General features: G+C 34.1%; 2 protein-coding genes across 9 annotated transcripts in view; both read right to left on the bottom strand.

Annotated features, from left to right (window-relative positions):
• LOC107551860 (S-arrestin-like) overlaps window positions 1-2,484 on the bottom strand; it is a 9,408-nt gene extending 6,924 nt beyond the window's left edge. Inside the window, exons 1-4 of the mRNA XM_016233616.1 lie at window positions 2,437-2,484; window positions 2,243-2,303; window positions 423-467; window positions 272-334 (exon numbers count right to left, since the gene is read on the bottom strand). Of these exons, the coding sequence (XP_016089102.1) occupies window positions 272-334; window positions 423-467; window positions 2,243-2,303; window positions 2,437-2,484 (217 nt within the window). The remainder of the gene's footprint in view (window positions 1-271; window positions 335-422; window positions 468-2,242; window positions 2,304-2,436) is intronic.
• Window positions 2,485-5,249: 2,765 nt separating this feature from the next.
• Window positions 5,250-23,526, bottom strand: LOC107551872 (autophagy-related protein 16-1-like). 8 transcript variants are annotated; one of them, XM_016233627.1, is made up of 20 exons: window positions 23,326-23,526; window positions 21,973-22,084; window positions 21,323-21,416; window positions 20,983-21,088; window positions 19,774-19,847; window positions 19,446-19,697; window positions 18,223-18,288; window positions 17,090-17,176; window positions 16,929-16,991; window positions 16,592-16,636; window positions 14,820-14,922; window positions 13,446-13,551; window positions 12,891-12,961; window positions 11,169-11,240; window positions 10,402-10,522; window positions 9,089-9,194; window positions 8,850-8,999; window positions 8,253-8,300; window positions 7,285-7,386; window positions 5,250-5,948 (listed from the first exon to the last, which is right to left on the bottom strand). In XM_016233627.1, exons 1-20 carry the CDS (start codon window positions 23,407-23,409, stop codon window positions 5,855-5,857), a joined length of 1,956 nt encoding a protein of 651 aa, XP_016089113.1. In that variant the 5' UTR covers window positions 23,410-23,526; the 3' UTR covers window positions 5,250-5,854. The 8 variants fall into 8 exon arrangements, with proteins under 8 accessions (XP_016089113.1, XP_016089115.1, XP_016089116.1 ...); XM_016233629.1 differs by having other exon boundaries at window positions 14,820-14,919; XM_016233630.1 differs by having other exon boundaries at window positions 16,929-16,988.
• Between the last annotated feature and the right edge of the window lie 919 nt (window positions 23,527-24,445).

Raw genomic sequence — 24,445 nt, 5'->3', positions numbered from 1 at the left:
TGAGTGATCCTCGTCACCTAGGTAAAATATATTTCTAAGAAATTTATGATTGCTGATACACTTAATTTATTAACATTTAATCATATTATATGGTCGCATGGCTAATTCATGTTTACACTGTTAATATGCATGTATTCTGTGTTTAAATCTTTTTATTAAGGTATTCAATGAAACAATCCAATAGTTATTGTTACATACCATGATTTCAGTTATATATATATATATATATATATATATATATACATATACATACACACACACACACACACACACATCCCCAACACATCCATATCATCCCGACCGTACCGGAACATACAGGACAGCATGACATAGACTAGAGGAGACGAACACACAGACTTTAACTCATCCACACAGGTGTGAAAGCAGCTCCGCACTGCCATCTGTCTGTGAACGAGTCTCACCTTTCTTTCCTTTCACCTGCTCGGGGTCGATCAGCACAACACCATCTGACACACACATGAGAGACTATCAGTAGATCAGATTCATTTAACCCTATAAAGTCTACTGTATCATGCAAATTAAGGCCTCTAAATGATCAACATGATCAAACTCTACGGTTTAACCTGTCACACTCAATCTCCTCCATGTCTTCTGTCGTCTGATTGAGAGTTTTTTTTTTGTCAAGTAAAAGCTCTTGTAGAAATGTCCAGCTTCAGCTGGAGCTTCTCGTGTCAAAGCTTGACTGATTTCTTTCAAGTAAGCGTCAGAATAACTGCAGTAATATCTCCAGATGAACACTTGCTGGACTGAAGCAGCTCAACTTTACTTGATTCTCCATCAATCATGTTTTAGAGTCTCAAATCTGATCCTCAGGATCTTTTGAGGAGCGTTTGTTTCCAGAAGCTTTACTTTCACTGTTCCTCAGCGGAGGAATGATCTTCACAAGCCTCCAGAACATCTCACATCTTCTGAGGAGCCTTTATTTCTTCAGCTCTCAATCACTGCATTATATGTTTGGAGCATTTCAATCTCATCTTATTATTGGAGATATAGAGCGGCGACTGATATTTAGATCATTTTATATAAGTATCTGCCATACTGTTATTAAGATCTCATTGATTTACATCACAAGCATCAGAATTTCATCATATAAATATCAGCATCTGCACCAAATTGCATATTTTTTTTCATTTTGAGAGTCTCTGAATAAAACTGAGCTGTTTTTCCTCTATATTCTCACTACATCAGACTACATGAGCCATAAAAGCATGATGGATCAAATATGATACTCAACAAAAAACATATTTTAAGATTTTTTAAAAATATTTTGTCTAAAGGTTAAATTAACTTCTTCCATATAAAAAAATTAAATAAAAGATTTTTCTGACTTATTTCATTTCTCAGGCTTCACGGTGTTAAAATAATTCAAAGTTTTGCAGTAGAGTAAATGGAATTGATTAGATTATTTCATTATTTATTTGTGTCCCTGCAGCACAAAAGCAGTGTTAAGTCGCTGGGGGATATTTGTAGCAATAGCCAACAATACATTGTATGGGTCACAATTATACATTTCTCTTTTATGCCAAAAATCATTAGGATATTAAGTAAAGATCATGTTCCGTGAAGATATTTAGTACATTTCCTACCGTAAATATATCAGAAGTAAATTTTTGATTAGTAATATGCATCGCTAAGAACTTCATTCAGACAACTTTAAAGATGATTTTCTCAATATTTAGATTTTTTTGCACCCTCAGATTCCAGATTTTCAAATAGTTGTATCTCGGCCAAATATTGTCCTATCCTAACAAACCATACATCAATGGAAATATTATTTATTAACCCTTATGACTGGTTTTGTGCTCCAGGGTCACATTTCTTAAAACGTGTTTTTCCAAACTGGGGGTTTATGAGTTAATGAAAAGCTAATAATTGATTGTAAAAAATAAAATGATTATATGATTATATATATATATATATATATATATATATATATATAAAATTACAATAAAAATTTGTTTACCTACATGTCACGTGACCATTAAAAGACACCAGAGAACCACAAATAGGCACATTATTTGTTAAATTATTGAAATATTAAGTTGGACTTTAGGGTTCGGCTGGCACAACAGAAGTTGGAACTTCTATAATACAAAAATAAGCATGCCATCATATCCTGTTGCCCATATAGTCACTTTGCATTGTTACTATCAAAGTCTGGTGTGGACGCACGTTGAGAGCCGTGATTTGCATGTGAGCTGTGATTGGCTGCTTAACTCACCGACAGGATCAACAAACTCACAGTGATCCACGAAATCCCGCTTTTCCATGTACACGCCCACCTGTGACATCACACACCGTTAACCAATCACTGGTGACTAACACTAAACCTATGGCATGTCCACAACACAGACATATAATTACACAAAACAGAACTGAAGCACACAACGAAACGAAAGACGGACAGAGACTCACAGACTTGTCTCTGGAGAGTTTCTTGTAGATGACGTGTTTGGGACTCATTCTGTCTGCTAAAGCAGGAACAGAAACAATGATGATCACAAAATACTTCCTACATTTCTGCATTTGGCAGATACTTTTATCCAAAGTGACTTTCATTGTATTCAAAATATGCGTCTGATCAGTTCTTGTTTTCCCTGCAGGAAGGCTGTGTGTATTCATATTCCTCGTCAGCAGTTAATATTCTAAATATTGAAATCCTAATATTAAGAGTAGTGAATATGTATCTATAAATAATCACACACAGTCCTCCGCAGTTTCAGCTCTGAGCCGATGACTCACGACACTAATCTAGAGGAACAACAACATGTTTGCTTGCCTGTTACTACATTAATTACTCTAATATTAATTATCTATAATAACTTTACTATTATAATCATATAATTACTAAATATATTAGTAATTTATATGATGTCTAATGTCCACTTTTAATACAATTTCTAATGCTACTGCAGACTCGCATTATTAAAAACCATAATAAATATAAATTAATAATAATAATAATATCTAGCTACCGTCTAGCTACATAATTACTGTATATTTGTTATAAGATTTTAATAAATCTAATATTAAAATCTAATTCTCTTTATTAAAAACTATAATAATAATAATAATAAATAAAAATAATTATAATTTGAAATACTTGTTATTTGTATGAAGTCTAATGTTACAATTTGAATAAATTCTACTACTGACTGCAAATTCACTTTATAAAAAGCTATAACAATAATAATAATCTTCATGATTACTACTATATATTTGTTATTTATAAGACGTCTAAAGTCCAATTTGAATAATTTTAATTCAAACATTGGCTGTAGACTCACTTTGTTATAAACTATAATAATAATAAAGTATCTAATTACTACGGCATATTTATATATACATTTATTTCTCCTCCTATTATATATTAATTATAGGATTTTAATAAAAATTCTAACACTGACTGCAGACTCACTTGATTCAAAATAATAATAATAATAATAATATATTTGACCACAGTTACTACTATACTGTATATTTGTTTTCAGATGTCTAATGTCCTATTTTAATAACTGTCACCGTCCCACCTGTGGGACGTTTGGCGCTCTTTTTTGTTGTCTTTTTTCTCTATCAAATCTTTTATTAATTATCATAAATCATATATTTCTGGAGCCTAATAATATTCTACTAATACATTTAGTAATTATATGATTATAATAGTAAACGCCCTAAATAAAATCTCACAGGAACCTCAATTTTTTTCATATCAACTTCAAATTTGGAACATGACTTTTTTTATAATTTTTTATAATTTTATACCAATTTGAGAGTAAAACCTGAAATGTAAAATATTTATTATATATAAAATAAAATAAATATAGTGCGTTTTCTTTACAGTAAATTGAAACTACTATAACTAGTTACTATGTGTGTATGTATTATATTGATACTTACATTTTTTGAAAAAATTCCACTTTTGCGTCTTTATTAAAAACTATAATAATAATAATAATAAATAAAAATAATTATAATTTGAAATACTTGTTATTTGTATGAAGTCTAATGTTACAATTTGAATAAATTCTACTACTGACTGCAAATTCACTTTATAAAAAGCTATAACAATAATAATAATCTTCATGATTACTACTATATATTTGTTATTTATAAGACGTCTAAAGTCCAATTTGAATAATTTTAATTCAAACATTGGCTGTAGACTCACTTTGTTATAAACTATAATAATAATAAAGTATCTAATTACTACGGCATATTTATATATACATTTATTTCTCCTCCTATTATATATTAATTATAGGATTTTAATAAAAATTCTAACACTGACTGCAGACTCACTTGATTCAAAATAATAATAATAATAATAATAATAGATTTGACCACAGTTACTACTATACTGTATATTTGTTTTCGGACGTTTGGCGCTCTTTTTTGTTGTCTTTTTTCTCTATCAAATCTTTTATTAATTATCATAAATCATATATTTCTGGAGCCTAATAATATTCTACTAATACATTTAGTAATTATATGATTATAATAGTAAACGCCCTAAATAAAATCTCACAGGAACCTCAATTTTTTTCATATCAACTTCAAATTTGGAACATGACTTTTTTTATAATTTTTTATAATTTTATACCAATTTGAGAGTAAAACCTGAAATGTAAAATATTTATTATATATAAAATAAAATAAATATAGTGCGTTTTCTTTACAGTAAATTGAAACTACTATAACTAGTTACTATGTGTGTATGTATTATATTGATACTTACATTTTTTGAAAAAATTCCGAGTTTGATACAGTATTTGAAACAGACGTCATGCTCGGAGGAAACGCTGTCAGGATATGAGCTTGTGTGCAAAGAACAAAAGAGCATTCTCCACTAAAACACACACACACTTCTCACCGCACACATTCTGCGTCGCTGCATGCATTTTACACCCGTTCATCACACGCACACGCTCATCTGGGATGTGAGGGGAGGGGCTTAGGACAAAGAGCGCTGTGATTGGCTGAAACAATAAGTGAGACAGTCTCGTTTTCATTTGTGTCAAATTAAATAAGGTGTCTAGAAATAACTATGGTTTATAAATCATTTCCTCTACCGAACTGACACCTATTAATCAGCTGATTAAAATAAACATATCAACTATAGGAAGGAATAGTGGGAAATATTTTTTAATCTCTTATGCATGCCAAAAAAAAAATGTTCGTTTGAATGTGATAATAATCAGAGCATCAACATACAAAAACCACACTCTCTCTCTCACACTCTCTCTCTCACACTCACACTCTCACACTCACACTCTCACTCTCACACTCTCACTCTCTCACACTCAGCTTAATGGCCTGTATCTGTAAAATCAAAGCATAAACTCTCACTCTCACTCACTCACTCACACACACACACACACTCTCACACTCTCACACTCTCACACTCTCACACTCTCACACTCTCACACTCTCACACTCTCACACTCTCACACTCAGCTTAATGGCCTGTATCTGTAAAACCAAAGCATAAACTCTGACCGTAAACACACACAAACACACACACTATTTTAAAGCAGTGTTAAAATAAGCAGTAAGAGTCATGTAGGACAGTGAGAGTCACTTGCGTAATCTCCATCATCTCACATCGAGTGTGTGAGACAGACAGTACATGAAAGCTGATATAAATATGTATAATACGTGTGCGGTGCTGTCCGATCACACATACACAGACAGCCGAACAGACGGCATTGTGGGAAAGGTAGTTCAAGAGGACAGTGGGACGTGAGGGTGGGCTCACTTTCTTTCTGTCTTTACAGTCCGTTTCATCCAATCCCGGCGGGGCAGCACTCAACCAATCACTGCGGAGGAACAGAGCTCACATGTCAGACCAGAGCACAGCCTTGCTGCCTTTCTCAACACTGGCCACGTACGCGCCCGATGGAGACCAGGACACCGAATTAATGGCAGAACTACAAACAGGACAGAAAGACCAAGTTTAGCGAAAATGCATTTGTACAGCTGTAAATTATTCATAAACACAAGTATGTTCAGAATGGCATACTATGCATACTGTTTTTGAAGTGTACATATACACAAAACGTTAATATGGTCTCTAGACGTAAACGTCCTATATTAGCAAGACTTCAACGTTTGAAAATACAAACTGCAATAATAATTGTCCTTCCTTAGTATTTTCTTTTTTCCAGTGAAGAGTATGTGAATTTGCTGTAAACATGTAATAATACCCAGATGACCCTCTACATTTCCTAAAATGTGCAGTATACAACCAGAAAAGTGTGATTGTATCCCACAATGCAATGCACTTAAGATTTTCAATTAACACTGTGATAAATAAACCAAAAGTTTAGTAATCTTACAAAAAACTGAATTTAAAAAATGCAAATTTTCAGAACCAATAACAAGAACTATAACTAGACTAGACAACTAGTATATATATATATATATATATATAGAATACTCTGCACAGAATGCAGTGAGATGTACACTAGTATTCCATTCTAAATACAGCCTGTGTGTGTGTGTGAGTTTGTGCGTGCGCGTGTGTGAGTGCGTGTGTGTGTGAGAGTGACTGCATGTGCACGAGTGCATGTGTGCGTGTGTCTGTGAGAGTGTGTGTGTCTGTGTGAGTGTGAGTGTGTGTGCGAGTCTGTGTGTGTGTCTGTCTGTGTGTGTGCATGTGAGTGTGAGTGTCTGTTTGTTTGTCTGTAGGTCTGTGACTGTGTGAGTGTGTGTGTCTGTGTGTGCGTGAGAGTGACTGCATGTGCACGAGTGCATGTGTTTGTGCTAGACAACTAGTATATATATATATATATATATATAGAATACTCTGCACAGAATGCAGTGAGATGTACACTAGTATTCCATTCTAAATACAGCCTGTGTGTGTGTGTGAGTTTGTGCTTGCGCGTGTGTGAGTGCGTGTGTGTGTGTGAGAGTGACTGCATGTGCACGAGTGCATGTGTGCGTGTGTCTGTGAGAGTGTGTGTGTCTGTGTGAGTGTGAGTGTGTGTGCGAGTCTGTGTGTGTGTCCGTCTGTGTGTGTGCATGTGAGTGTGAGTGTCTGTTTGTTTGTCTGTAGGTCTGTGACTGTGTGAGTGTGTGTGTGTGTGTGTCTGTGTGTGCGTGAGAGTGACTGCATGTGCACGAGTGCATGTGTGCGTGCGTGTGTCTGTGTGTGTGTGTTTGTTTGTGTGTCTGTGACTGTTAGTGTGTCTGTGTGTGTGTTTGTGAGTGTCTGTGTGAGTGTGTGTGTGCGTGCGAGAGTGTGTGTGTGGTCCTGCTCACCTGTGACCCTTATCAAGGGTTTTGTCTAGTTTCCCCGTCAGAACGTTCCAAATGTACAGAACGCCGTCTGCAGAACCGGCCGCCACGTAACTTCCATCAGGACTGAAATCGCAAACACTCAGAGCTCAAACATGTGCACTACAGATGCAGTCAGGTGATTAACGAGCTTTATGAGTCGATGAAAAGCTAATTAATTCAATCAAATGTAATGTTAACATAAATAACCAACAATCCGCTAAAATAAAAGCTCAAGGATTTGAAATGTAAAAAGCTTGTAGGTTTGAATATTTGAAACTAAAGAATTTAATACATAAATACTTCAACTATACTTTATTAACAATATTATTAAAAAATATCATCATCATCACATATTCATTTGTTTATAGTACAACTGTAATTAACATCATATATTTCTGTTATTTATTTTTTACAATTAGAGTATTTAAGTAATAAATTATAATATAATAATAATAACCGCTCAAATCGCAATATTTGACAGTAATAATTTTTTCGTGTAGCCACATAAAAACAAAAACAATTAAAAAATATATTTTATCTGTTTACTTGCATGTCATGTGACCATTAACTGGCATCAGAGAACCATGAATATGTGTTGTTAAATTATTGAAATATTAATTTACATTTTTGCGAGGCTTCAAGTAAATACTTTACGTCTATGGCCTTCAGCTGACTAAAAGTTTGGGAACCCCTGACCTACAGTATTAACCGTTTGAATGATTTTAGCCTATTTATTAATTGAATATGTATTAATAATTGAGGATTTGTGCCTAGCATCCATATACATGTTATTAGAAACACACCTGTATAGTTCAAATGACCCAAACCAGCCTAATTAGACAGGATTTCCTCAAGAACAACGAGTCAGCTAATCAGTCAGGAAACCCACTAAATAGTCAATTTTAAAAAATGTGTATGAAAAACAAACTCATGCACTTCACTGCTCTCACCTGAACGTGACCCTGGTGAAGTCTGAACCACACTTGAAACCTTGAGCACTGCAGAAAAACAAAAATGAGCATTTTGATTAGAAATCTCAATGCATATGTGACCCTGGAGCACAAAAACAGTCTTAAGTCGCTGGGGTATATTTGTAGCAATAGCCAACAATACATTGTATGGGTCAAAATTATCTCTTTTATGCCAAAAATCATTAGGATATTAAGTAAAGATCATGTTCCATGAAGATATTTAGTAAATTTCCAACCGTAAATATATCAAAACTTCATTTTTGATTAGTAATATGCATTGCTAAGAACTTAATTTGGACAACTTTAAAGATGATTTTCTCAATATTTAGATTTTTTTGCATCCTCAGATTCCAGATTTTCAAATAGTTGTATCTCAGCCAAATGTTGTCCGATCCTAACAAACCATACATCAATGGAACTATTATTTATTCAGCTTTCAGATGATGTATAAATAAAAATGTACCCTTATGACTGGTTTTGTGCTCCCGGGTCACATTTTAAGTTGGAATACCAAACAGTAATGTACAACAAACAGATAAACTATTACACAAAGTAAAAAAGGTGTGAGCAACGCACTCAAACGTCTGTCGCACTGCATTACTGCGCAGATCGATGATCTTCACCAGGTCGTCACGAGAGCAGCTCAGCAGCTCGGTCCGGTCGTGATTGAGGTCCAAAGAGGTAACGCGTCCCAGCAACTCCAGCTCATGCACGATACTCTCCGCCCTAAACACCAGAAATATTAGTGACTGAGACAGAAGTATCTGAGCATTGCAGCCTAACTCTACGTCTTCTCCAGTCAAATCCCGACTCACCTGATGTCCCAGAAACGAACTTTCTTATCGAAGTGTCCGCTCATCACACACTGCTCCGTGCAGACGATGTCATTACAGCTAGAACCAGCAAACACCGTCTTCATGCCTGAGAAAGAGAGTCTTATTAGGCTGATACTTCAAGATAATTAAAAGCAACCAGCAATTTCCATGAGTACAAATTCAGAGAAATAACTGTTCAATAAACCGTCAACTACCAGAAAACTTTCGTTTTTAAAACTAGCTACTTTTTCACATTTTAGTTTAGTCTGTTTCTGTAGGAAGTAAACAAAAATAAACTAAAATTTAATATGAATTAAATACTAATGTAATTAAAATGAACTTAAATATGAATAAAGTCAACTTTTACAATTCTCATTGAAAAAGTTGTTGAAAAGTAGAAAAAAACGAACTAATATTTAATGTTAATTAAATTTGAATTAAGTATTAATTTAATATTAAACAAAATTGATATTTAAAAATAATTAAACAAATTAAAACAATGAACTAATATTTAATATGAATTAAATATTAATGTAATTAAATTAATATTTAGTATGTAATTTTTACAAATCTCATTAGAAACCCTGATCCATTTAAAGTTGTAACCTGTTGAAAATGAACTAATATCTAATGTTAAATCAAATATTAATGTAATATTTAATTAAATTTTAAATTTGAATTAAGTATTAATTTAATATTAAACAAAATTGATATTTAAAAATAATTAAACAAATTAAAACAATGAACTAATATTTAATATGAATTAAATATTAATGTAATTAAATTAATATTTAGTATGTAATTTTTACAAATCTCATTAGAAACCCTGATCCATTTAAAGTTGTAACCTGTTGAAAATGAACTAATATCTAATGTTAAATCAAATATTAATGTAATATTTAATAAAAAAATTTTTTTTTTTTTTTACAAAAATCACTAGAAATCCTGGTGCATTTAAAGTTAAAACCTGTTGAAAAGTTGAAAAACTTAAATATTATTTAAAAAAAAAAAAATAATAATAATAAAAAAAAAATAATTATATATATATATATATATATAGAATTTTTTTTATATATATATAAAAATAAATATTTAATTGAGAAATAATATTTAATATTTAATTAACACCAATTCAATTAATTAAATATGAATTAATGTTAATATTTGTAATATTAATATGTAGTTTGCAACAGAACACAAAAATGGACAAACAACGTTTTCTGAAAGTCAAGCAAAAGGACAAAAGGCACCGTTTTGCATCTCACTCACAGACAGTGCACTTAAGAAGAAGTATAACTACTAAGGTCTCTTACAGACTTTGCTGCGTAAGTCCCAGAGCTTGAGCGTTCGGTCGTAGCTGCCGGAGACGATCCGAGCGTTATCGAGGAGAAACCGAGCGGATAAAACCTTCCCGCTGTGCCCTGTGAGTGTGTGCTTTGGGAAAAGACAAATACAATGAATGGAAAACTTAAGGTGTGTGGTTTCTAGTAGCAAATGAGATTCAGTTCAGCACAGATTCAGGTCTCAGAATGATTTTTGAGATCAGCTGACCAGCCTCCTTCAGTCCAGCCCTCCTGTGTGTCATGTTTCTGTGGGATGTTTCTGTCAGAGTCTCACTGGTTCCTCTCAAAAAGACTCGTATGCAGCAGAAACATCCATTATATCAGCCGCCACATCAAACCAGGGCTGCACAACTAGAGCATGCTGGGAGTATTAGTAGGGCCGGCTGGGAGGGACGAGGAGACTGGAAGAAGAGCTGGACATCAGACCTTTTACATCACATCACTGACCTTTGACCCAATAATTCAAACTTGAAGTTTGCTGCAGCTGCATTTTTATTTTTATTTTTTTAAAGCAAGCAAAACTTGCATGGATGTAATGTTTGATTATTTCTGATGCATTAAAAAAAACAAACACTGAAACCATCAATAATTAAATGCATGAACAATAAGAAATATTTTATTGTCAATATGACTGAAAACCTTTGTAACATTTACAGCTAAATATGCGTTTAGACTAAAACAGTTGCTGGAGTCAAGCTAACATGCGTGCATGGCTGTGTTTTCAGTGAAATGCTCACCCGCAGTCTGTAGTCATCAACAGTCCAGATTCTGCTGGCGAAATCATTCGACGCAGCCAGTAGATACGAGCCCTGCAGAGCACAAACACACTGCTGTCAGTCACCACAGTAAAAACACACCTCACTTTCATTTGTGTTCATCATTGGCTGAAGATATGCATTACATATAGCTCACGTTATGTGTAGACTGACGGTCTGAAATTAAGACCCTATTAATTCAATTGGGTTTTTGTGGCTTTTTATCTATACATGACAGTGAACTCCTGAGACAAAAGAAACATTTAGCAGATACATGCATTTAAATGGATTCATATGCATTTTGTGTGTTCACACCATAAAGCAGGGTTTCTCAAATCTTGCTCTGGAGGGCCAATGCGCTGCAGAGTTTAGCTCCAACCCTGATCAAACTCAGCTACCTTTTTTTTTTAATGATCCTGAAGACATTGATTAGCATGCTCAGGTGTGTTTGATTAGGGTTAGAGCTAAACTCTGCAGGAAAGTGGATCTCATGGGCCAGATTTGAGGATCACTGCCATAAAGCAGCTGCTGAATTAATAAATGTAAATGTTTTGTATGTTTTGCAAATGCTCTCTTGAATGAAAATGTCCCCTTAGCCGATATTATAAACAATGACTGTATCCGACGAGATATACTTAGCAACAAATCATGGTTTTGTTGTGAATTGAAATGAAAAATTACGAGGTCAAAGACCATCTTAAAAATTGTACGTATGCATATACGCATGTTGAATCGATCACAATAAGATCAATAACATGCATTTGCTAAAAAAAGGTCTTCAGAATTTTGACTTTAAGGATATTTTCCAGTAACAATACTCGAAAATATGGAGAATCTGCAATTGTCCAATCATTTCATGAGGTCTTTAGGGCATTTAAATTTTTTCCCCAAATACCGTGTTTTCTAATTTATTTTTCTGGGTTCTGTTTTAAAGAGTCACATAACTTTTAATAATCAAATATCACGTCTAATCAATTGAATTCATAAAACTTTAACAATTTCATCTTCTAAAATGTAATTCAAAAATTCTTTTAAAATTCTTTTTTTTATTATTTGTTATTTTTTTCTTTATTTTTTCTTTTATTTTATAGTAAAAATGTCTTAACATCGCGTTAAACCAAACTTTTAATTTGCTGGCTTGTAGTGAAGAACTTAAAGAGTTAAATATTAAATAGTAATGTAATAATAATGTAATTAATATTTAATTAAATAAATTAAGGTTAATATTTAGTTTGTAATTTTTACAATTCTCGTAAAAAATCCTGATGCATTTAAAATCGAAACCTGTTGAAAAGTGTAAAATGAACCAATATATAACGTTAATTAAATGTTAATCAAATATTAATGTAATATTAAATTAATTAATATTCATTCAAAAAATTAAAATTTATATTTAGCTTGTCTATTTTTTACAATAATCAATCTCGCAGTGAAGAACTTAAGAGTTTTAGTGTGTATTTGAGGACAGTTTTTATGAAATAAAAAGGTGAAATGCTTGTGAACTCTCAAATTGATTTATTCATCCAAAAATCCACCAATTATATAGTAAATTTCATCCGCAAATGATGGATTTCCTTGATTCCGTCTGCATTAGGGAAACCATAGAGCCCTAGGTTGTCGTATCAGATATTCTTTTCTTTTATCAGCAGGTGTATCCTTATTTAAAGATGTAGTGTTAATAGTAAAGTAGACAGAATAACTCACCGCACTATCAAACTCTATGCTGGTGATTCCAGCATTACTGCCCGTCAGCACACCTTTAGGTTCACATCGCCCTGGAGAAACAAAAAAAAGCTTTTAAAACCTCCCACGGACAAACCTGAACATCTACTGAATCTTTGCTTCAGGAGGAAACAGAAATTCTGCAGTGGTTTCATTAAACCTTGTGAAACTGAGCTGGCATAATGCACAATTCGGCCGACTTCCTCTTTGAAACGACTGAAGGTCTCAGCTTGAAAACTTGAGATCATGAGCCTGTCTTCAGTCCGGCCCTCCTGTGTGTCGTGCTTCTGTTTGACGCTGCTGTTATCAAGTCGTCTTATTCTCGAAAAGACTCTACATATACAGCAGAAACGTCCATAATATCAGCCGCCTCCTCCAACCAGCGATGCACGACTAGAGCAAGCTGGACAAAATGAGCCGAGGCTGCTGGGAGGGACGGGAGGACTGGAAGGAGACGAAGGCTTCAGACCTTTTACATCTCATCACTGACCTCTGAACCCTGATGAAGCGGTGAATGATAATACAGGTGTACAGTACCAGAAACGACCTCCCAGAGCTTCACCCTGCGGTCCATTCCTCCCGTGGCAAGCAGACGGGAACCGGGACTGAACCTCACGGCGTTCACTTCTCCATCGTGGGCGTCCTACACACAAACACACCAACACAATCACTCGAGGAAGATTATGAGTTTTACGGTTCTGCTTTTAGAGACTCAAATCAAACAGGCTGCCTTTTAATTTATAAATTGTAATGTGTGTGCAAAATACAGACAATCTATTAAATTATAAATAGTGATATCAATATATTTTGAGAATGTGATTTAAAAACTAATTTTATTTGAGATATGTAAATTGCAATTCAATTTAAAAATTAAAAATAAATCCACACATATACAATATATACTACACATATATTTTAATGATAATTCATGCATAAAACAGTTTGTCCTTTTTCATTTGTTATTTCACATTTTCAAATTTTAATAAATTTATAGGGGTCAATTTGACCCACCTATTTTTATGTTCTAAATTAACTGCACACACACACACAAAATACAAATATTTCCTTATTTTTTTGTGAAATGATTTTTGGCAAATTGCATGGAAACCAATGAGGGAGTCAATATGAGCCCAACATAAAGGTCGAGACAAAATCTGTACAGCCTTTCCAAAACACACATGTGACCCTGGAGCACAAAACCAGTCATAAGGGTCAATTTTTTGAAATTGAGATTTCTACATCCTCTGAAAGCTGAATAAATAAGCTTTCCATTGATGTATGGTTTGTTAGGGTTGGAATCTGGAATCTGAAGGTGCAAAAAAAATCTAAATATTGAGAAAATCATCTTTAAAGTTGTCCAAATGAAGTTCTTAGTGATGCATATTACTCATCAAAAATTAAGTTTTGATATATTTACAGAAGGAAATTTACTAAATATCTTCATGGAACATGATCTTTACGACTGAAAATGAGATGGAAATTCAACCAAATCACTTGCTCCCAGTCTAAAGCAAAATTAGTCAAATAAACAAGGTTTTCTCCTGTTTTGAGCTTGTTTTAAAGGTCTCAGCTTGAAAACTTGAGATCATGCCCCAGTTTAACGTTCTCCTCCCGTCTGGCCCTCCTTTTTGTTGTCCTTCTGTTGGACGCTGCTGTCGAGGTCACAATCGGTTCTCTAAAAGACTCTGATTCAGCAAAAACGTCCAAAGTATCAGCCGCCACCTCGAACCAGCAATGCACAACTAGAGCATGCTGGGAAATAATCAAGAGGGGCTGCTGGGAGGGGCGGCCGGACTGGGAGGAGACCTGGATATCAGACCTTTTAAATCACATCACTGACCTTTAAACCCTAACCTCTGCAGATCAGAAGTGAAGGATGCATGAAAGAGAACGAATGAAAGTGACACTCACAAAGACGTGCAGCGCAGTGGAGGGAACTCGGACATCAGCGCAGGCCGACGGCACCTCAGCGCTTTCAGGAGACGAGCCGAACGAGTTCACCGAGCGACGCCTTCTGAGGGAAAGAAAGCGCATGTGTCACACGGGCTGAGCTGAAGTCATACTGGATTATCTTACGCTCTCATGTGTGACCCTGGAGCACAAAAGCAGTGTTAGGTCGCTGGGGTATATTTGTAGCAATAGCCAACAATACATTGTATGGCTCAAAATTATAGATTTTTCTTTTATGCCAAAAATCATTAGGATATTAAGTAAAGCTCATGTTCCATGAAGATATTTAGTAAATTTCCTATCGTAGATATAGCAAAACTTAATTTTTGATTAGTAATATGCATTGCTAAGAACTTCATTTGGACAACTTTAAAGATGATTTTCTCAATATTTAGATTTTTTTTGCACCCTCAGATTCCAGATTTTCAAATTGAAAAATATTGTCCGATCCTAACAAACCATACATCAATGGAACTATTATTTATTCAGCTTTCAGAGGATGTAGAAATCTCAATTTCGAAAAATTGACCCTTATGACTGATTTTGTGCTCCAGGGTCACATGTTTCTTGCAAAACATGTCATCTTCATAAAGAGGGTAATTGAAGCTGGAGGACTGAAGCTGGTATAACTGCATGACTGCTTCTGTAACATTGATTATAGCATGGCAATATTTGAGGTGAAATGTAAAACTCGCCTCTTTGACAGAAACAAAACTGATGCAAATAAAACACTTCAAAAGCAAACTCAAATCTATGCAGGGTGGGTGATGATAGTGATATTTAAAATTATATTTCATTTTTATAGATTAGAATGTGCGTAAAATACAAACTAAAAATGCTTATCTGTCTAGATTTAAAAATTCAATTCTAAATAAGAAAAAATATATATTTAAGTTTCATAAATTATGATACGTGTATAAAATTGATAAATAGCGATGTCCATATATTTTGATGTGCTTTAAAAATAATTAGAAGGAAAACTTTGAGAACTCATGTAAATTGCAATTTAATTGAGACATCTAAAATAAATGTTAACTACATATATTTTTAAATGACAATATGCATAAAATACACACAAATAAACTATTTTTAAAATTTGATAATGAGATTTAATGACACATGTAAAAGGCTAAAGACAAACAAATTGACAACTCATGTAAAATTCAAATAAATAAAAATATACACATTTAATTGTGATTTATATGAGTTGTGTGTGTGTAACATGTAAGATACAAGTATATATATACATATAAATATATATATATATTTGCATTGATTGTAAAGCAAATTTTTTGAGCTTCAGGTGCCACACTGGAAACCTTATAATTGACTATATATAATTACTGGATAAATGCACAATTAAACCAGACATTATCAGATCATTCCTAATATAATTCCCTCAATCAGTGAATGCAAAACCAATATAAAATTTATAGAAATGTCTCCCAGCTCCTAGTTTCACCTGGCAAATCACCCACACAGCCAAAACTCACACACAACTACACACAGAGCAACGGGCAGCCTGCAAACATCACAAATAGATCCAAAACACAGCAAACACCTGCAGGAAATGACACGTATACGAGGAACAGGAAGCATTGAGAGCAGTTACCCACAATCCCTTTCACAGCCCTTCTGAAATATAATTCTGTTAGCATGCTTCAGGGTTCACATCAGCACAGAATCGCTCTCACACACACACACACACATCCTGACACCACAGTGTGTATCACCTGGAGTCAGATGGGACGAAACCAGGTTGGACAGAATCAGACAAGCTGCAGACACAGAGAGAGTGTAGAATGAGACACACACACACACACACACACACATTCACACACACACACACACTCACACACACATAAGAGATTTACAAAAACATGTCCAGGCCAAAATAAGAAATGTTTTTTGCACATTATAGGATCATTACGATGTTTTGCGTCACTCCATGACAAGTTTTGCTTTAGATTTTGAGCTTAAATATGACCTGGAGATGTTCTAGACAAGTTTTGTGTGCAAAATGAAGAAGAAAAGAAACATTTGTGCCCATACACACAGACTGAAACATACCCAAAGATATTAGAGAAGGAATCCAGCAGTCCAGCAGGAGGAGGAGGCTGAGACACTCGTCTACTGAGAAACAGACACACAGCATCAGTTACTGCATTCACTGAAGAGCATGAGTTGTGAAATCTGTAACTCTGTGTGTGTGTGTGTGTGTGTGTGTTTACCTGGGTGCACGACTGGTCTGTCTGCTCGGTGACGTTTCACCCGTTCCCTTCACAGCATCCTCTGAGAGAACTTCGATGTCATCATCTCTAGACCAATCAGAAAACAGCATCCAGTGGGATTTCAGAATGATTTAACAGGATTCCCAAAAGCTACAGAAATTAACCAGGGCTTGAATTCATACCTATTAAATAATATTTGACATAAATGGATGATACATTGTATTTTGATATGCCCTCATAAACGGCAAAAACTACCCCCAAAGATTCAAATCAAATGAGTAAATATTAACGTAAAATATAATATCTATGACAGGTATTTGACTACTAGACCTGTGTTGTTATTGTGAAGTAAAACTATTTAAAAAATTGGTAATTGAAATAAAGCTAAAATAAAATATAAATATTAGATGAAAAACTTAAACGTAAAACACTTAAATAAAAAAATAAAAAATGCTGCTTTGGAAAATAACCAAGTACAAAAATAATTAAAAATGAAATAAAAATAGAAATATGAAGCTAATAGCAATATGGAAACAAACAAAAAAAAAAAATTAAACTATAATGAAAATTGAAAAGCACTTAAATTAAAATGAGAAATGCTGCTTTGACAACTAACTGAAATAAATTAGTTTAAGTACTAAAATTACTACAATTAAAATGGAAAAAAATATTATAAATGCTAAATAGAAATATTTTTTTAAAATTACTAAAACTAAAATTAAAACTGAAAATGTAAAATTAAAAGCTAATTCAAAATTAATAAATACGACAATGGTATACAAATAACACTAATGGATACAAATGTTTATCATTTTAAAAAGAGTGTGCGCACAAAGAGTGTTTACACTATAGAAATCTCCATTATTGTAAATTGTATAATTGTATTTATTTTCATGGCAAAAACTCAATTACAAAAATGCAAATATCACATAAACACAATAAAAACCACGCAAACACAGCAAGTAATATTACAAAAGATTTTTTAAATTAACATATGATAAAAATTCTAAAACCTTTTCAGTTCTTAAGTGAACCAACTTCATAAAAGAGCTTCTACTTGCATTAAAACCGGGACAGTCCAAAACAATATGTTTCACTGTACCTAGTAGACATATTTCTAAACACAAACTCACGGGTCTATGGGAAGAGGTTCCTTCGCTGCGTCCGCCAGTTCCTTCTGAAGCTTCGCTTGTCTGCGCCTGCAAGGATATCAGTGCGTTAAACACACTTTACACACACATTTAAACTCTACTGAACCTCCCAGCCTGTTTCAAACAACCAATCACGAGGAGAATCATAATGAGCTCATTTCTGCACGGAGGGTCAGGAAACGAGCCCCTTTTTTCAGCATAGATGGTCAGAAACTGACGGGTGGCGGCCAATCACGCATTTCCATTGTTTTTAAACGACTCTTAACGACTGATCGATTTAATCAGCGAGATCGAGAGTGTTCAGCTCACACACAAACGAGCCGTTAACGACGTCGTTTACACGCATGATGAACTTAAAGGTCGTACAAAAGAAAGGGTATTTTAGAAGCACAAATAGTATTTCAGGTTCAAACTCGAGTTGAATATAGGGGTATGCGATATTGACAAAAAATTATATCTCTATATTTTCTGTGATTTTATCGATAACTAGACGATATTTTGCTGAGTGTGTTATTGTGCTGGTACCTTAAGGACTTTCCGAAGACTCCTAATGTTTTTAATATTCTTCATATTCTGTGTGGTGGTCAGTTCATAATGATAGAAATTAATCTTTTCCAAAAAGTTTAAACTGATTTTTGCCTTTTATGGGCATTTTTACCTTTATAAAGTCATTTTTTCTAAAAGTGTCCATTATCTTTTGAGTCAAATTCTTACATTTAATCAGTGAATTAGAATAATAAGACATTTGGGCTGTTACCGAGCACATTAAATCAACACAGAAGCTGCATCTGAAGTGGCGTTTAGATGCATTTACACACATTTTGTTTAATGCAAGAGATGAATGCATTTAACCTGCAATTACAAATGCATAAATAATGTTTTGATATATTAAACGTAAAACTCAATTGAATAACTATATGAAGTGGTATAAATATATAAATTTTCTGCCATCATGTCTTGAATTTGTGGTCATTCTAAATGCATTTTAATAGACTGAATCGTGCAGAGAAAGAAAACACACTAAATGCGCACATGCACTAGTCTAGACTTCACGTAATGTATGCGTGCGCTCTGTAGGGGTGTTTTGAATGGTTTTTGCAAAATACTCGATAATGTCAAATCGCACATCGTTAAAACAACAATTACGATATTATCGCAGACGATATATATCGCACACCCCTAGTTGAATAGTGTGTGTTTCTGACCTGGAGTCCTTCTCGTTCTCAGCGTTGAGTTTGTTGGCCTCCTGCGCTTTCTCGGCCATCCAGCGTGTCACCAGCTCCTGATTGTCCTCTGTGGTTTTCCGTAGTTTCTCCTCCAGGGCGCTGAACGTGATCTGCAGGGCATCGTACTCGTCTCGCAGCGTCTGATTGGCTCGTTCCAGATCGGACAGAGAGTTGCGCAGCTCACGACACTCTCCTTCCAGACGGGAGATCTGCTGCTGATACTCCAGCATCCTGACCAAACACACACGTGAAACCGTCACACACGCTGATCTCAATCAGATTCATAAAGCACACGCACTGAACTCACTTGGCTTCATTACTCTGGATCTCTTTGTCTTTCTGCTGAATCTGGTTGTTTAGTTCAATCACGCTCTGGGCCAACTGCAAAAACACAAAGAAATTAGATTTTTATTAGCAGGTTTTCCCACCAGTGCTATTTTAGTATCATTGATACTATAGTTGTTGTGTTTTTATTCATATTTTGAATTAATTTATTTTTATATTTCCTGTTTTCACTATATTTTGAGTTAAAGTTTTAATTTTGTTGTATGTTTGTCATTTTTATTAGTTTTTATAAAAAAAAAATAGAATCATAAAAAAACAAAACCTAATAAAAATGACAAAAGCACATAAAATTATTAATTTAAACTAAATTAACATCAAAACTGAAAATATAAAAGCTAATTCAAAATATTAATATATATTAAAATAGCATATAAATAATACTAAAATAACAGTGGCCAACTGCTTAGTTATATTTTCTTTAATAATTAGGGGAGAAAATCTGTTTTCACTTTAATTTTAGCTAAAGTTTTAGTCATTTTGTCATGTGTTTTTGTCATTTTATTAGTATTTTTTAAATACACATACATTTTTTTATTTATTAATTTTTGTTATTTTAGTACTTCAAAGTCAACTAAATTAAAAATAGAAATATTGACTAAGTTAAAATTTATTTTATTTCAAATTAAATAAAATTTATTTTATTATTTTAAGTAACACTTTTTTTTTTAATGGTTTTAGTTAATTATAATAACCTGTTTCCCACACGGATTTGTTTTTAAAATAAACAAAAAACAATTATTTGAATCACTTTCATTTATATACATATAATAATACAGCAATATTTACCTAAATCTGTTTTTACTAAAACAGTTTAAAACTCAAAAAAATGCCACACAGGGAAAAAATTTGTGTGATAATTCAAATTAATCTTTAAATATGAGTACTGAATTGATTTCATGAAATGGACAGTTTGAATTGATTCACATCAGTGAATCATAAACTTACCGATTCTAATGCTATTACTGCTGTTGAAGTTTAAGCAGTGAGCTATTAAGATGCTACTTCAAAATCAAATCTAAACACACTCATACTCGAGTCACAAGACAAGGAATGTAAAACTAGTCGAATGACTCGGAAGGGTCAAGCTGCTGAATACTGAACAGGTGTTGAAATGTAAATGTGAGTCTAAGTGCTGTCATAACAGTAATAGTTCAGCAGAGCTGATGTTCACCTCTCCTCGTTTCTTGTGCAGCTCTGTCAGCTCCTCTTGATGTTTGATTCTCATCTGAGCCATTTCCTGCTGCAGGGAATCACTGCGGCCGCCCTCGACGCCCGGACTACACACACACACACACACACACACATACATCATGTTACTTTCTTGTATTCATAATGCAACAATTCATAATTGGTTTCCTCTTCACGTAATGTTCTTCTCTCTACACGTTATTTCCTCTCCTTAATGTAACAACGGATTACAAAAGATGTCAATAAGCTCAATATCTCACACAGAGAGATCTAGATTACATAGTCTAAGTCAGAGCTGATGGAGAAAGTTTTCCCATGAGCACCTGAGGTCGTGTCTGTTCTGTTGCTCATATTTCTCGGTCTGGAGACGTTCAGAAAAAACAACCTGAAGATCAGACTTCTCTAACAACCGGTTATCTGGAGACAAAGAGAAACAGAAATTGTATATTGAAATAATATCCGACAGGAAAATAATTTAAAAGAAGATAATATAGAAGTGTTAATATATTATATTATTGTTATTTTTCGTTTAGGACATCAGAAAGCACATATTGAAATATTATAAAACACTTTTTTTTTTGTTGTTCTTGGAAAATGTAATTATTATTAATTTTTTTTTTTACAAATTAGTATTTAAATATTTAATATTTAGTGGTAAAGAAGGCATGTACAATTTAGACTTTTGATTGTCAATCCAAATCAAATTTTTTTTTAGATACTGTTAATCTTTAATAGAAAGATCTTAGATTTACAAGAATGAATTTTTTTAATTATTAATTTCTTATCAATTTGCAATCAATGCAATAACGTGTCAGCAACAAACAAACAAGTTAAAATAATCTATTATTAGTATTATTATTAATAACAATAATAATAATAATAATAACAAAATCAATTCCAGCTCACATAACCATACCTAAGTAAATAAACAAAACAAAACAAATAAATAACTAAATAAATAAGTGTGTCTTACACTGGTGTATGATTTCCTCGAAGGCCTGACGCTGAACTCGGTCTCTCTGCTTCAGCTGCTCCACGACGTGACGTTTCCACAAACACTCGACTCTACGTCCCGCCATCTGCTCCTGCACACACACACACACACACACACACACACACACACACACACACACACACAGATACAGACACGCACAGACACACGCACAGACACGCACAGATACACAGACACGCACAGACACACGCACAGACACTCACACACTCTCACTCACACACACACACACACACACGTACACAGACATGCACAGACACACGTACACACACTCACACTCACACACACTCACTCACACACACACACACACACACACACACACGCGTACACAGACACGCACAGACACACGCACAGATACAGACACACGCACAGACACACAGATACAGACACACGCACAGACACACAGACACACGCACAGACACACAGATACACAGACACACACACGCACACACACGCACGCACAGATACACAGACACACACACACACACACACACGCACGCACAGATACAGACACACACACACACACGCACAGATACACAGACACACAGTTAAGTGCACTGACACAGTTAATATTGCAGTGAACCAGTTCCCTAAAGCAAACACAATTAACCAAGAGTAGAGTGTTTCTTAATTCAGGGCACGTTCAGGCCTCGGGGAAAAGAGGAACATCTGTCCTCAACACAGGAGGAAGTGACTCAAGATCAAACACCAGAAATTACATGTTTAAACCGAAACAAACACACTGACGACAAGATAATAATTACTCGAAACAATTAGAAAAACTAGGTTACTTCCATTAACACCTGACAGATCACTAATGCACATTCAAAGCGTCAGAAATGACATCTGTGTGTATTTTATGCACTTTTGTACTAATGATCTGCCTGAATTCATCACACGTGACTGATCAGATATTATCAGTGCCAATCGGTAATAATCAATAACACGGTTTTTATGACTCAGATTATGAGATCTGCCGTGTCATTCAAGCTTTAGGATGGAAATAAACCTGCCATGATGCTGAATCACGTGTGCTGAAGACATTTAAGACACACAAAACATGCTTCAAACAGGTTAAATGGAAAATATAAGCAATAATTCGGCTGTCATCTGATTAAACTGACCGTTTGAGACAGTTACGTACAAGAACACACTAAATAAACAGCACGAGATGCAATCTGGTTATAAATAGCGTCGTTATTAATAGACAATCTGTAGCTGTTGTGGTTTGTAGATATTTTAAAGCGATTTATCAGATCTGCACCGGCTAATCGCTGCACTTGGCTTTCACTGTCGAAAAACAGCAGTTTACTTTACCTCACAGCGTCTAAACGCGTCTCCGCTGGACTCTTCTTGACGATAAAAATAATTATTCCGACTAATAAGAGCCGACCGTGTCATAAGAGGTTTAATCGGACATGTTTCATGCTAACCCACTCCGGACTGAAGGATCACGGACGCCATCTTGGCTCAACAGACGTCTGTTTCCTGCTGCGCCGTCGCGGGAGTTCTGCGTCACGACCGCGTGCTTCCCACGTTTCCCCTTCCAGACTTTATTTATTTGTATTTATTGCTATTTTTTTATTATTGATTTCCAACATATAATATAAAGGTACTGAACAAATATAAACTACAAAAAATAAATAGAATATATACAGTATCATATAAATAATAATACAGGTAAAAATAAATAAATAAATAAAATTAATAATGTAAAAAAAAAAAACTCAACAGAAAAAAGAACAGGTATGAGATCATCATGTAAATAACAGAAAAGCTTCACAAAGAGACCTAGTAGTGCGTTTGGCTTTACTAAACGTAGTAACTCAATATAATTTTTCATATCTATCTGAAATAACAAAAAGTTAGCCCATTTCTGTTTATGTATATGGTATGTACCCATAATTAAACAAAGATTAACAATAAAGGCCGCATTTGGTGGTAATCTTTGTCTATTAAAATAAAAAAATACATCTTTTTCAGAAAAGCAAACTTTCACGCACGCATTTACGAAGGAAACACTCCAAATCTACCCAAAACATTTAGCTTTAAATGCGGTTACAAAATAAGTGCACAACATTTTCTTTCTAAGTCCCACAGAAATCACATATAACATCTACATCAGTACGAAATCTAAGAAAAAGAGTTTTAGCAGGGTACACCAGACGGAGGATTTTAACATGTACTTCTCTCACCTTATTTGTTATGCTATTTGAAGCCTTTATGACTCAAGAGTATAAGAAAAGAAATGGACATTAGTTGCATAAAATATTTGGGAAAGCACTGGGAAACAAGCTAATACTTGGTATAATTCCCACATGTGATATTTTCGAAATAGAGTACGGATTTGAATTGTAATGTCAACCTCCCAATAAACCTGTATCATGAACAAGACCATTATCAGTTATTTGAATAAATGTGTTAAAAAAAACTAAAA

Source organism: Sinocyclocheilus grahami, unplaced genomic scaffold (assembly GCF_001515645.1).
Source record: "Sinocyclocheilus grahami isolate Dianchi unplaced genomic scaffold, SAMN03320097.WGS_v1.1 scaffold436.1, whole genome shotgun sequence".
NCBI classification, from domain to species: domain Eukaryota; kingdom Metazoa; phylum Chordata; class Actinopteri; order Cypriniformes; family Cyprinidae; genus Sinocyclocheilus; species Sinocyclocheilus grahami.
Note: the sequence above shows the minus strand (reverse complement) of the source record. Positions and strands in the feature narration are given on the sequence as shown.